This window comes from Seriola dumerili, unplaced genomic scaffold, assembly GCF_002260705.1.
Source record: "Seriola dumerili isolate Sdu_G_001 unplaced genomic scaffold, Sdu_1.0 BDQW01000550.1, whole genome shotgun sequence".
Lineage (NCBI taxonomy): Eukaryota > Metazoa > Chordata > Actinopteri > Carangiformes > Carangidae > Seriola > Seriola dumerili.
The window spans coordinates 865,697-880,957 of NW_019174805.1; the positions used below are offsets into that span (position 1 = coordinate 865,697).

Sequence of the window (15,261 nt, forward strand, 5' to 3'; positions counted from 1 at the left end):
AATTTGAAATATACATTATAGAGTATATAAAAAATATCAATATATACCATAAGGAAGAAATATACTGTGACAAAACATGCGGTGTAGACTTATGTCTAAGAGTATTTGATATGAGTATGTGCAGTGTGCACAGCTGGGGAATCTTGAGCATGTGTGGGCCATTTGAATCCACCACTGACAATTCAATGGAGAGGTGACCAATGAGAGTGAATATGCTGTATAGCATTAAAATTGTGATGATTCAAAGTTCAACATTTTTGGGAAATAAGTTTATTAAAGTTACATGTGAAGATTGATACAGTTTCAATGTCTGTAGCATAAATATAAAGCTTTCTGCTAGCAGCCTGCTAGCTTAGCTTAGCTTAGCTTAATGTAGTTGAATATTTACACTTTGTAAGTATAAACAAAAAAGTATAAAGTATAAACAAAATATATAAGTTTTAACATGCTGGTCAGGTGGAGGTTTGTTACTGCTGCTCAGAGCCAAGCTAACTGTTTCCCCCTGTTTCCAGTCTTTGTGCTAAGCTAAGCTAACTGGCCTGTAGCTGTAGCTTTACTTCTACCCCACAGGTGAGAGTAGTGGTATCTTCCAACTCTCTGACAGACAGAAGCATATTTCCTGAAATGTCAAACTATTTTCTTTAAGGAATACAGTGAACTGAAAAAAACCAAAACATTATATTATTCCTGGCTTCTATCAGCTTGTGGTTATTTGCCATTTAAAATGTAAAGAAAACCTCGCAGTGTTCCATGACTCTGAAACACAGACGGAGTGAGACCTCTTCTCTGGAGTTCCCCTATCTCTGGTTGCAGCTACAGGTTGCTCACCTGTGTGCAGGAGCGCTCAGTCACAGGGGCGCGCGAGCCCCGTGCGGCAGCCAGCAAGGGCGGCGGGCGCGCGCTGCCATTCCAACACATTCATCCATGGTGCGACGGAACGAAGGCGGACAACCTCCAGATATTAACTATTAAAACTCCGCCCTCCCCCCCAACCCCCGCCCCCCCTCACCTCCCCTCCCCTCCCCACTCAAAAAAAAAAAACCCTACGGACCTCTCAGGTCGTGTCTCCAAACACACCACCTTCACGCGGCGGGGCAAGACTGTCGGTCGGTAAAGTGCAGCCGTTAAGGCCACGTCGACTAAAACAAACAAACTACAGCTTAAACAGTTGTTTCTGTCTTTCTCTCGCTCTGTCGGCGTGAACCGGAGTTTTAAACGACGCCGTGAATCATGCTGGACCCGTCCTCCAGCGAAGACACCGGCGGGGAGTCCGACCCAGAAGTTGTCCAGGAGGCTCCGAGGAAACCGGCTGCGTCCTCGGCGGGGAAACGGGGGAACAACAGCCGGGCGGGCGGCCAGCAGCGACAGGTCCCTGCACCTGGAGGCGCCCCCGGCAAAGGTGCGAAACAAAACAATGCTACAGGTGAAGAGGAGGAGGAGAGGAGGGAGCGGGAGCGGATTCAGAAGGAGGAAGAGGAGAGGAAAATTAAACTGCAGATTTATGTGTTCGTCCTGCGGTGCATAGCCTACCCGTTCAACGCCAAGCAGCCCACCGACATGGCCCGGCGGCAGCAAAAGGTGAGTCTGTGCCGCACACTGAAACAGCATGCACCTGTTGTCTGGTATGGAGGGACGCGCTGGCGAACTTCCATTGAAAATGTGTAAATTTAAAGCTGATTTTACTTACCTGTCTAAGTAAATAAAACAAACCCCAAACCTATGAGTCTTCTTAGAATCACAAGGAGCTGCAGATTAATTCGGCTTATATTTGATCCACCAATAATCACTTATTTCAATCAAACGGCTACTTTTTCTCCTGTTGCATCCACATCGCTGCCGTACAAAAACACTCCCTGGATGGTGATGGCCACCATTGTGATCCAACTGTAAAATCGGGAAATATTTCTTAAATTAGCGCCGCACAGTGTGTGACATGAATGCCGAATTCATCATAAGCTTGGCTTCTTTAAATGTGGGGTCTTTGAATCATTAGTGCTTTGTATTCATGTGTGGTTAGCCCAGTGTCAACCTTAAATTGATAGAAATCCAAAAGGAATCTGGCACAGTAGTGGAGACATTCAAGGGAACTGAGCGCAGTGTTTTTTTTTTAAATTTTTTTAGCAGATGCTGTTTGTTTTTTCTGTTTTTTTTTTTAAAACTGACCTGGAAAAGGATATTGCAAACAACCAGTAGCCTATGTAACATCAACATTAACACAGTCAAGCCAGGTTTCCATTCACGCTGCTCCCATTGAATCAGAAACTAGGTTAAAACACCATCTTTGTGAACCATCACCGTTAGAGAAAAATTTAAAAATCAATTAAAATCAATTTTAATTGTACCAATGTATTAAGCTCAATATAATTGCCCTATTGGTATGTACGTGTATGTACATGTACATAACAAGTACATGGCACTTGTTGGATCTTCCTCCTCTTATAAAATGCCCTCCAACATTAGTTATATATGCACGCACTCTATAACAACTGCATTGATTGAGCATTACTGCACTGTACATGAGGGTAGATCTATATGTTATGATAAACATGAGGCTGGCAGAGCTATTAGTTCAGTCTGAAGCTCTGTCTTTTTTTAAAATTACATTTTGGAGTATGTGCTCTGACAGTGTTGGACTGCAGGATGCATTGAAGTGCCGTCCTTGGCTGCAACACATTCAACAGCCATTCAGCCAATTTGGTGAATAGCTCTCCTCGTGTTTGCCTGTGTTACATCCAGATGAATGCGTCTCTGCTGTGCTGGAGGGCAGCCTGGACCTGCGAGCTCTCCGTAATAAAGCAAGCTGGGAAGCCAGTTAAGACTTGGAGAACCCCCCCCCATGTTCTCCCCATCCCGCTGGGGAAACTCGTTAATGAGTTGCCTCCTGGTTGGTTTAATTTCAATGTGCAGACGAGGCGTTTTCATTCAGCGCGTTGTGTGTTTGTGCGAGTGATGAACCTGCTTCTGACAGAAGGCGGACGTGGGAGTTTATTTGTGCACAAGTGTCAGTTCAGAATATTAAATCCATGTCACGTTAACGAGACAGGAACTTGAGAATCCGGCAGGAGAAATCAGAAGCTTCTTGATTTTCTTTTCTTTTCTTTTAATTCCCAACCGATGCTGGAAGTCCTGCTTCTCCCTGTGCTGATTCATAAATAAACACAGTGTGAATTCATTATTAAGTCTGGAGGATGTAACATCGATTTGTCGTCTCGCAGTGGAAGTAGCTCCTCATGTTGCTGTACTCCCTGGTGGGAGGCGGCAGTAGGCGTATCTGTATATGGTGGGTTGCCAGTTTGAATCCCTTGGCTCCTGCTCCGCAGACTGCTCTGGGTCACTGCGGGCACTGAGGAATCGATGAAACACTCGGGGTAAAGGTTCATTGGCGTGGAGTAGATTTATCTGCAGAAGAATAAGTCATGTTGAGCCCTCAGAGGGAAACCTGACGAAGTGTGAGCTGTTAATGGGAAGCAGATCTGAGAACAGCCAGTGTTTCCATTGGATTTCCACACTGTTGTGATGAAGATCTCTCTGATCTGGTTCACTGAGTCAGTATTTACACTGGTATCGACCTCAGGTGTTGGACAGATGTGACTGGTCCGCATCACATTTCTGTTGAGCACAAATTTTAATGTGTTGGTCGACGTTATCGGTGAAACCTGAGAGTGTTGTCAATGACGTTCACAGTTACACCTTTACTCCATAGTGACGTTTCTGGCTCTGATCTGGCTCTTTACTGGGTATCAAGAGTTTGATCTGACACTTACATCTACTTACATTTACCTTAATGACACAACGGTCCGGTCCACAATGGAGCTACCACCTGAAATTAAACTGTGACAAAAAATTAGTGCAATCACGCTCGGTATACATAGTAAAGTTAAGTATATACAGTCCACTCATTATAGTGCGGTATCGGCATAGGGTGAAGTCACAATTTTGAAGTTTAATCGAGTTACTTGTGTAATTAATGTTGATCAACCTGATACCAGCAACGTTTGTCGTTATAACCAGTGAAAGCTACGATCCGTGTCAAGCTGCTACCTGAAGGGTTTATACGTTGGTTTATTGGCTAATAAGTGTTTGAGAGGAGAGATGAAATATTCTATAACAGTGTTGTTAGCATCAGAGCTTAAAGATAACCTGGATGTGACATTTGATTGGTTTAATTTTAGCCAGGACCAGTCTGTTAAAAAATACGCCTGAATCGGCTTCAATACAGATACTTAGGAGGCGGAAGACATTTAGTTTTTCTGAAACAAACTTCGGGATATTTTCCTCGTTTTTTACTGGCGGGTTGTTTTTAGATGTTGCATGGATGAAGTGGATCATATTTTATAGCTTGATAAAGAAGAGTAGCTACGCAATGAGGATGATACTTCTTAATAATGACCTTTTGTTAACGGTGCTGACCAAAATGCGTCTGTGGCTTCACAGTTGACAGTTTGATAGAAGACAAGAGTGACTATATTTACATTGTGTACATTATATACACACATACATTAATCTGCACCTACATACATTTCAAATACTTTACAAAGTAGAGTTTTAACTTTCTCAGCCAGATTTTTGCCTCATATTTTGTGGCTGCCCCTTTTGTTCTGAATGAATATTTTCCAACCATCAAAGTAACCTGTGTCTTTGAGATAACACATGAGGGTTCTTCTTCAGTCAAACACTCTTTGCTCTTTTGTTGACAGCTGAGAAACGAGTAATATTCTTAGCTATAGCAGATCTGATGAAGTTGTAGTTTTTTTTACGTTCTTCTGTTCGCTGTGATGGAGAGCGGTGATTATGCTGAGCAGAAGGTTAACAGTGGAGACGGCTGGAAAAACTCAGTGCTCTCCATGACCCCTGAACACAACAGTAGAGACGAAGCTGGAGTGACGGTAAACGTTCAGGGTTGGGGTTGTAGAGCAGTGCTGTATCTGATCAGTTCTCCAGGTTGTCAGACTGAGCTGGAGTTCGTCTCCTTGTTGTTAGGGAGATGAAGTAATAGAAGACTAATAATAACACTTGAGGGGAACATTGCAGTTGTCTTGAATCCCGTCAGTTTCCTGCTGGTCGCTGTGGTTCTGGAGGTGGAGGTAATGATGCAAACTGATGCTTAGTGTCGGCCCACGCTCAAAACTCTGCCTTCAGTGTGTTCGCTGTGGGCATTCATGGTGCTCAGACCTCAGGGTTTCACCTCCCGGAAAACGCATTAATGATGACATTGGTTGTTTTTATGTGTTTGCTGAAAAACATGACAGGAAAAACATGTAATTATGAAAATGGATAAATTATATCTAGTAATTGTAATCCTGCTTTATCTCAAAAGGTTAGGATGTGCATGCTGTGTTCAGGTGAACGCACGTTTTCTTTACAGTTAATGATAAACAATTGAGAAAACGACCTGGAGCTGCTGATCACAGGTTGAGGAAACTCTAGGGACAACTGCTGATGAAGACTGTATGATACAACTGAAAGCTCCAGACTAGCTACTCAAATGGACCTTTTAAGCAAGATTGTTTCATCAGCTGTTTTCTCCAAGGTCAAGCCTGAACTTTAAACCTCAAATTCAACTGATCTTTGGGGGAATTTTCTACACACAAGGCTCTGAAGCTGATTCTTCATCACAGTTATAGCCGAAAACCTAAAGTCACATCCAGAGGCCACACTGATATGATATGTTGGGTAATTGGTTGTCGGTACCTACATTCAGTCTGGTTTTGTCGACATTGGAGGTAATAATCCTAAATATAATAACTTAAATATTTTTGGAAATATGTTTATGCAAGGGTTTGATGAGAATACTGATGCTTGATTCTTGTATCTGTTGATAAATATAAAAGTGGAAACCCTTCGTCTGACTCTGTCCACGTAACAAAGTCTGCCGACCGGCAGCTCCGATGAAGGGGAATCACAATAACCGATACTTCGGGACCAAGTCGATGCCGAAATTCTGGTATTATGGCATTTCCTACCGTAATTATTAACACGTTACTTCTCGTTTGTTTTATCCGCACAAAAAAACCAAAGTGTAAGAGTCACAATTTCATGGTCACAGCCAAGAAATAGTCAAGAAACCGACCAAACAGAAGGAGCCACCGAGTCAGATCCACCTCTCCTGGGAATTCAAGAATATTATTTCTAAAAAAAAATCACAATTGTAAGAAATGAATAAAATATTCACTGCTCTGGTATTCCTGAAATTTCTTTTGGAAACTTTTTCCAAACTGCTGGAGTCATGACATCATCGCAGCTTCATGTTGTGTCATGTTTCAAACATCGACAGGTCTGTTCTCAGAGGTCTGCTCAGCTCAGGGACCGATAGGAATCAGACCGACCGTCAACCTGACGCTTTGGAGGAAGTTCTGTCGAGAAACTGAGGCGGAGAAACCAGCCGTGCAACATGTAGTCTTTCCTTGTTTACATAGTTTGATCGGACTGAATGAGCTTTCGCAGCTTCCTGTCAGCTCGTTGCTCAAAGGATCTTGTACCTTGTCTTTGTTTCTTTGTGTTATGAGGAGAGATCTGTCTGTTTTTTAATGCTCAGCTTGTCTCGCTGAGAAAAGTCTCCTGAGTTGTATGAGATCCGGAAAGTAATAAAAGGTGTATAAGTACAGAATATTCTGTCTTCTGTCTCTGACGGCTTTTTGATTTATGTTTTGTGAAATCAAAAGAAGCGTACAGCGTTGATGAAATCTTCCAGGAGCCGATTAAACATGTTGTGAATCAGGCGAGAGGAAGGAAACACGCCAGGTTTCACCCAAGGCCGTCGAGATAAAATAAAGGATGTTTATTTCCCGAACAGCTCAGTGAGGCTCATTTTTAATTCTAATAAATAATTTACTCTCGGATTGTGGAGCAGCTGATCGGGCTCTGAGCTACAGATCTGATCTGATCAGTGCAGAGGAGAAGTCAATAATTATTTTATTTCCTTTTTATGCCTCTGCGCCGGCGACAGTCAGAGCTGGAGACAGGTTGTTTTCAGGTTGTCCGTCCGTCCCATTCTCGTGGACAAGATATCTCAGTAACACCTCGTCAGAACGTCTTGAAATTTGGCACAAACATTCACTAGGACTCAAAGATGAACTGATTAGATTTCGGTGGTCAAAGGTCAAAGGTCAAGGTCACGGTTGGCCTTTACAAAATGTGGCTTTGGCCTTGTGAATGCAATATCTCTGTAACGTCTTGAGGGAATTTCTTCAAATTTGGTCAAAACAATCACCTGGACTCAAGGAACAGACTGATTGGATGTTGGTGGTCAAAGGTCAAGGTATGTGTGACCTCAAAAAGCGCTTTTATCCATTACTCAAGACTTCACACAGCAATTGTGACAGAATTTCACACCAATGGTTCATATTTTATATGACTGTAATTCTAGTTTTTCATGGTGGATCCAGCTTAACTCCTTTTTTAAGGCGCAGGGGAACAGATATGTTATGAGACAGCAAAACTTACAGCTGGAAAGTTTGAGGCTCCACAGAGCTGCGCCACAGCAGTTTTCCCCCCCATCTGTGGAGGCGGGTTTTTTTTTTTTTTTTGCAGTCTGCAGGTCTTTACCAGCAGAATCCTGCAGCAGAGTTGTGGTTGAAGCGGCGGCTGGTAGCTGCAGGGAGGCAGAGCAGCAGCAGCAGCAGCAGCACAGCTGGACAGCCGCCTGAAGCTAAGAGGGTTTAACCACCTCACTGTCCGCCGTATCGCACACAGTGCAAACAAACTTTACTCTGTTGCTTCAGAGCTCTTTTTCTGTCTGTGTCTGTGTCTTCAGATGTGGACGAGGAGCCGCTGTCTGTCTGCCTTGGTTTTGTTTCAGTTTCGACTCCAGGAGGGAAATGTAAATGCTGTTACAGCCGTTGACCTCGTGCTCTGCAGCATCTCTGAATATCCTCAGTGCTGCGCCCCTTGAGGCTTTTCTCATTTAAATTGTAGAGAAATGATATTTACAAAGTGAAAGTGGTCACAAGTGGAGTTAAGTTTCCATTAATGGAAATGAATTTATGCGTGTATTGATTTTCTTATTTGTCAGATATTTGTTTTTCATGACATAACGAGGAAGCTCCCACCTGTTGGCTCTTCTTGGCTGTCGAACAGTGGAAGCCGCCGGTCTTCCCCGCCGTTTCTGTTTTTGTCCTGTTTCCAAGCGCCTGACAAACCAAGCAGGGAAACCATAGCTGCAGAAACCCCCTCCTGATGGAGACCCACGCATCCCTCCCTGCACACATCTAATACCCTGGCAGCTGTTTATTACACAAACAAGATAAACGGCATCTCCTCCTGCTTCTCTGCTGTAAGAGGCCACTTCTGCTGATGCGGAGGCTTGTGTTTTGCTTTTTTTGTTTTGTTTTTTTTTTTCAGCGGGTAGTGGGCGCAATTTTTGGCCACAGAATTGCTGGAGGCGACTCCCGTCCTCCTTTGTCATCTCTCCTTCCCCTGTCAGATTCCCCGAGATGGAGCTCTTCTCAGAGGGTTATGCAACCTCTTCTCCTCCTCCTCCTCCTCCTCCTCTTCTTCCTCTCAGAGATGTGAAGGGATGTCTCAGCAGGACTCTCGCGGATCAGGGAGCTCGATGAAAAGCATTAGACAGCGAGTCACCCGGACCCCGGGGCCAAAGATGGCCCTCAGTCAGATAAAACTCTGCAGTCAGCGTTACAGTACAGTAAAGTACAGGACACCGAGTTTAACGCTTTTCTCCAAATAGTTTCTACAACAGAGATGTTTGAAGAAATGCAATCAATTGGTTTGAGATTGAAAAACCAACAAAAGTGTGTGTTTTATCTCTGGATGTGATAAAGGTGAAACTCACTGTTTCTGACGTTGTGTTGTTGATGCTGCAGGAATTTTCCATCGGTGTCGGGGGAAATAAAAATCATGAAATGAATAAAAAGATGTTTGATGATGGTAAATATCACAGACAGTGTGTGTGTAACATCGCATATCGTAGTTTAGTGTTGAAACAATCGGTTGGTTAATCAATTAGTAGATCAACAGAAAATTAATCTACAATTGTGATGATCAATCAGTTGTTCAAGTCATTGATCCACAAGACTGAGAGTCTTCAGCCAGCTAGCTGAAATGCTGACGTTAGCATTTCTGACATGCAATGTTTAGTATGTTGAATGTTTACGTTAGCTTAGCTTGTTAGCATGCTAACATTTACTAATGAGCAGTAAACACCAAGTACAGCTGAGTGAAAAGTACTGGACAAATTAAAACATTTTTTTTAATCAATAGATTTGCTGCTTTTTCTTCTCTGAATAACTGAGTTTTGGAAAGATGATCAGATGAAACAAGATATTTGAAGATGTCACCGAAAAATAATTGAGAGATTAATCAACAATGGAAATAACTGATGAACGACATCAGATAAAATTTAAAGCAATTTCAAGAAGCTAGCAGAAGCAAAGCGGCTAAAACTAGAGCCACACCTCTGACCTCACCTGTGCGTGACGGTTGTCTGTTGACCTGCTGCTGATTTTTGTTTACCTTCATTTAGAGGGAGAGACGGATTTCAGCACATTACAGTCCAATACGACAAACACCAGCGAGCACAGAGCAGAGTCAGTCAGAGAGAGAGAGAGAGAAAGAGTTCACGACCAGGAAACGTCTGGCAGGAAAGATGGAGAGAATAGAGGGGTGGGTTTTCTTTCCCACAGCTTGTTTCCTTTTGGAGGAGGAGAGGAAAGTGAAGGAGTTTATTTATACAGTCAAGTCTCTTTAAATCACAAGCTTTGTCTTTATTCTGTTATTAAGGGAATGTGTTTAACCACGGCTGCTGTTACAGATCAGAATGAAAAAGAATGAAAACTTTTTAACCAAAGAAACTCTTTGTGTGTTGGAGTGTGTGAAGTAACAGCAATGAATTATTTTAGTTCAGTACGTGTTCTGCTGCAAGTTTAAAACAAATAAAATCACCCACAAACACCTTCATACGTCTGACAGACTCTGTTGTTATTTAACTGGTTAAACAAAGTCCTGATGTCACTGATTAATTATTGAGTCAAGTTCTTAATTAATGACCGTTTCGTCAAATGTTTTTGTCTCAGTCTTACACACAATAATATTCAGTTTCCAATGATAATAAACAAAAACAATCAGCAAATACTCATGTTGGATAAATGGAACAATGTGTGTCTGGACAGTTTTAGCCATGCTAGCACGTAGCATTAGCTCTATGATGGCGATGTTGGCCTCTATAGTTAATAATCATTGGATGGATTGCCATGAAATTTATCACAGACTTAAATGATGAGAGATGGAGGATGAATCCTCCTGACCTTGATGTTTTGACTTTTCCTTTGGCGCTAACATGGTATTTGTGGTTTTGAGTGAAATGTTTCTTCCCATCAGCCTCAGCTGTACTTTGTGTTTAGTGCGAATTGGCAAATGTTAGCATGCTAAACTAACATGGGGAACAGAGTTAACTAGCATGATAGCATTGTCGTTATGAGCATGTTGGCGTGCTGACTGTAATTAGCTCAACGGAGCTGCTAGCTTGGCGGTAGACTCTTAAACCCCTTCTCCACGGCCTGTTCAAGGCGGGAACGCTGCGCCTCCATTCCGCCTCGCCGTTCTGTGGCTGCATTGTTCTTCAGGCATTAAGCTAGCCGTCCAGGTCGTCACAGAGCCGAGTCAACTTCTGTGTAAAAGTTAGAGGCGGCATGGCAGGACAGATGCTGATGCTGTTGTTACATGTCACCACTCTGATTCCTGAACGGCAGCACGCTGTCTGATTTCGTTTGTCTCAGTGTAAATAAAGCAGCAGATGATTTTGTATGAGGAAGGTTATTGAAGCATGAAACTCTCTCCAGCGTTTCTACAAACCATGAAGTTTATGTTCAGATGTGGGCAGAGCCCCCCTGGAGTAATGAGTGTGGTCCACACCAAACTAGCATGTTAGCTTCTGATTAGCGTGTTTGCTAATGGGCTAGCTAGTCATGCAATTCCATAGAATACACAGCAGATGTCAGTGTTTTTAACAAGCTATAGCTACCCCAACACCTGGAAACTGTGGGGTCTGCAGTCCCCCTGCAAAATGATGTCACATGGCCATAGCAGCAAATTAGCGTCTTTATTAGAATAAAAATGCAATTTAGGCAAAGATGTACATGATTATAATGGAGGGATGGGGCAAAAACTGGAACAATGCAATGCTGAGAAACAAATTGCCTCCATGTCTGAATTAAAACCTTGGGGTATGTAGATCATGTGCATGAACTCCGCATTTGGTTTGTCTGTCTGTTCCACTAAAACAAGCACAGGCTGCATAATGAGGGGTCTTCTTAACGACCTTAACAGCAAAAAGTGGCTTTAATCTTGTTGCGTTTTCCAGTGGCTCAAATAATTAATCAGTGATCAAAAAAGTGACAAATTAACTTCCTGTTCGTGCAGTTCATTGCTGTTTTCCTCCTGGATGTAGCAACACTGGTTATTTTGAGCTGTTTGGATGAAGAGTGACCAGAGTTTTGTTTTTTTCTGGTCAGGACATTTGCACACCCACAGTGAAGGTCCAGAATATCCTGCAGAAGCTTGTTTTTGAATGAGCACACACTCAAATCCTCCCGAACTGGATGATCACCTCCCGCTCTCTCGCTCTCTTCACCTACACAAACCTCTCAGCTCAATAAAACAAATTACAGCGGCGCACAGTGACAACACATAACGGTGTTCGAGGGTCTGAGGGGGAGTTCAGACAAAAAATAACTTGTGCAGCTTCATACGTGCAGCGATGGGTCGGGCTGAACTTTTATTTCTTCTGCAGAGGCGTCGGGTTTATGGGTTTTCTGTCCATCCCCTCCTCGTGAACGTGATATCTCAGGAACACCTCGGGGGAATTTCTTCAAATGTGGCGCAAATGTTCACCGGGACTTGAGGATGAACTGATTAGAATTTGGTGGTCAGAGGTCAAAGGTCACTGTGACCTCACAAACATCAAAGAATTCCTACGCTAATTATGACACAATTTCACAGAAGTGTTTAATAGTGTGAGGAAGTGTAACCTCGGTCGACTGAGATCACTTTTGTACAAATAGGATACAAGGGATGACATTTTATATCGAAAAGGTCAAAGGTCAAGTTCGCTGTGACATCATCACGTTCTGCTAAAAAGCTATTTACTGCTGTAAATCAGGAATTCCTGCAATTTGTGTGTGGGTTGGAGGCATGAATCCACACGGCGGTAGTCCTAGTTGTAGTTAATCATGTTCGTGCTGTAGTCGCCATTCTTCTCAGTTAACACGGTATTTCTACTGTACTGAGGTAATAAGACATTTCAGCTGTAATAACTTGCACTGTCTCCTTTTTTTGTTTGGTCTTGCATCAAACAAACATCTTCCTTTTACATCTGGAGAATATGATTTGTAGACTGCGGCGTCTCTGTAGCGTCACAACGCTTATGGTGCTGATGATACACAGCAATGTTTTTTAGCTGCTTTGGATATTGCACTTGGCCATAGTGTGATTTTGATTAATTGTGCAGTCCTAATTTCAATACAATACAACAAATTCTACTTTTAGAAAGTTAATAGTGTTCACTTTTTGTTGACATTTATGTTTATTCATTGTTTTCTGACAGAATTAGATTCTAGTTGTGGCAGTAAATCAATGTGTTGTTATTATTGAGGTCATAGTTAAAGGTGTTGTATTGGACTCCACTGAGAGAGGTGAGGTGTTTGTCTTCCTTACATGAGGAGGACATGACCAGTACAACACCTTCACCAGCTTCGACCTCAATGCTAAAACATGAACCTGAATTAACACCACTAACAGTAGACTGTGGCCGGACAGACGGCCGCCGTCATCCGCGTTCCTCTGGAGTCCGATGATATTCAAGATTCACTGTAAATAAGAATAAAAATAAAAATAGGTATTGACAGGATGAGCGGCTCGCATCACGTCCCCGTGTGGCAGCCGCGGTTTCGCTCGCTGCTTCTGGTGACTAATGAAGTCCCGGAGGAGTCCTCACTGCTGCTCGTTTGTCGAGACAACGGCCTGCTCCGTCTTCCCCCCGTGCAAAGGCTCCTGGGACTTTTTCTGTGCTTGTGTGGTAAAGTGCAAATGTAGATCTTTTGAGAGGGAAAAGATTGTAGTCTGACGGCGGCTCTCAGGACGACTCGCAGGTGTCGAGTTTGTCTTCATGCAAAGTGTCTCGTGTTTGTCATTTAGATGTGCGCTTCTTTGTTTTGATGCTTCCTTCGAGATGGCGTCCTGGCCCTGAGTAATTGAGCTGTCGCGTTTTAAAAAAAGAAAAGTAATCCCACGCCGTTTGTCACGTCTTCGTCTTTGTCTTTCCACCTCCACCTAACTCTCTTAAAAATCCGCCGGCTGCTTCTCTCAGGAACAACACTGAATTCTCTCTCACAGCTAAACTTGGTGGAGGATTTGATTGGGTGTAATACATCCCCTTTAAAAATAAAAATAAAAACAAAAACAAGTGAATCCTCTCAGGCAGCTGATTGTAGCTCCAGCCTCCAGTCTCCGGTCAGACGGAGGTGTCATGGAGGAAACAGCTTGTTTCCTTCAAGGCTGAGCTCGGTCTCCACCGCAGACTGATGTGATGCCCTGCCAATAATCTGCAGCCAAAAAAATGATTTCACATGGGAATGATACGTTAACGAGGCTTTAGCGGGCTTGGATAAAGTTTGTTCTGAATATGGAAGAACCAGGAGCTGCAGTTCTTCTAACGACCACTAGAGTCTGGCTCCAACACTGAGTCAGTCCCCATAGACTCCCATGTTAAAACTTTACAGCAGAAATAAACATGTTTACAGCCTGGTACAGAAACTGTTTTGGTCTCTAGAGCTGATTTCCTCCTTCATGACAGCTGTTTATATAACTCACCTGTTTACATTTCATTCAGGACTACAGTTATGGAGGATTGAGGGCGTGGCCTCTTTGAGTGACAGCTGGGTGAGCGTATGCTTGCTCCACACACGTCCCTCCTCTTTGTCCATTTTTGGAGTTAGAGTCTGTCTCTCACAGGTTCAACATCTTTATCAAGTGAAATAACAAATACCTGAATTAGATTTTTACATTTCTTTTTTTAGTATTAGTCACACGCAGGTCACAGTTACATCCACGGACACTGCGATTAATCCTTTAATATATGAGTAAAATATGAATTATTCTCTAAAATGTGAAGATATCTTCATTACCGTCGGGCATGAATTAGACTCTGGACTGTTCAGGAAGAAGCGGTGACATAAGAACTTTTACTTTCAATTTATTAATTCAAAACCGTCCTGCTTCAGTGTCGTATGTTACTGTGGTCAGGTGCGGGTATCTAAATTGTGGAAAGTAATGGGTTCAGGTGGGTGACGCGTGGATGATCAATGCGTAGATTCGGATGACATCACAGCTGATCTGTGCATCACGTAAACTTCACAGATTTTCCACCGTGCAGCTGTGAAATGTGCAGATACAAACGTACAGATGTCTGTTCTCTCTTTCAGAGTCATTATACTTGAGCAGAGCAGTGGAGCGTGAGCCACATGTTTTGGGCTCTTGTGCATCAGCGCAGTGTGATTCTGTTTATGTATGTATTTATTTATTTATTTATCGTCGTTCACAGGAAGCTTCTCCATCACGTTGAGTGTAGAGCTGGAGCTCCAGCAGGGCCGCAGCTATTGTTTTAATCGATTTTTCACTTTAATGTTCAGTTATCAGCAGCCATCTATCCCCCTCCCCCTCCCCCCCTCCCCCGAATGAGCAGAGTTTCAACTCCAAACAAAACATTTTTTATTTTATTTTTTACCACTGTAGGTTTAATGTTCACAGAAAACGGCTTGGTATTGAAATCATTCATTTGTCTGTGGTGATTTGTGGCATTAATAAGCGTCAGCCCGCTCGCTCCTGTGTGTTTCTATTGTTCCTTTGTGTTGTCATGAACTCTGCGGATCTCCGTGTGTGAAATTGAAAATGATGCCTTTTGTAGAAGCAATCAATTTTCTTTTCATAGCTGAACCCTTCAGACCAAAGTCACTTCTGATTGGATTCCTCCCTCCCAGCCGCACGCTCATCCCGTTTTAAACCTTTTAATTACCTCCCTGCGTGTCATCAGATTACCCCCCCCCCCCTCATCTGGAGCTTTACCCCTCGACTTCACTCTGAGTTATTACAACATAATGTAAAAAGCTGTAGGTCCTTTCCAATGTAACGCATTATCTTCTTCTCGTGTGCGGTCTGAAGGGAGTGATGCTAATTACATCTAGCACATGGATCGCAGGTGTCTCAGGTGGAAATGGAAAAAGAATTTCTAATTCTGTCTCTGAGCTCGTTGGT

General features: G+C 43.0%; 1 protein-coding gene across 1 annotated transcript in view; it reads left to right on the plus strand.

Moving 5' to 3' along the window:
- Positions 1–1,230: 1,230 nt before the first annotated feature.
- The window catches only part of cadps2 (calcium dependent secretion activator 2), a 208,828-nt gene continuing 194,797 nt past the window's right edge, over positions 1,231–15,261 (plus strand). Inside the window, 1 exon segment of the mRNA XM_022764550.1 lies at positions 1,231–1,578. Within this exon segment, the coding sequence (XP_022620271.1) occupies positions 1,231–1,578 (348 nt within the window).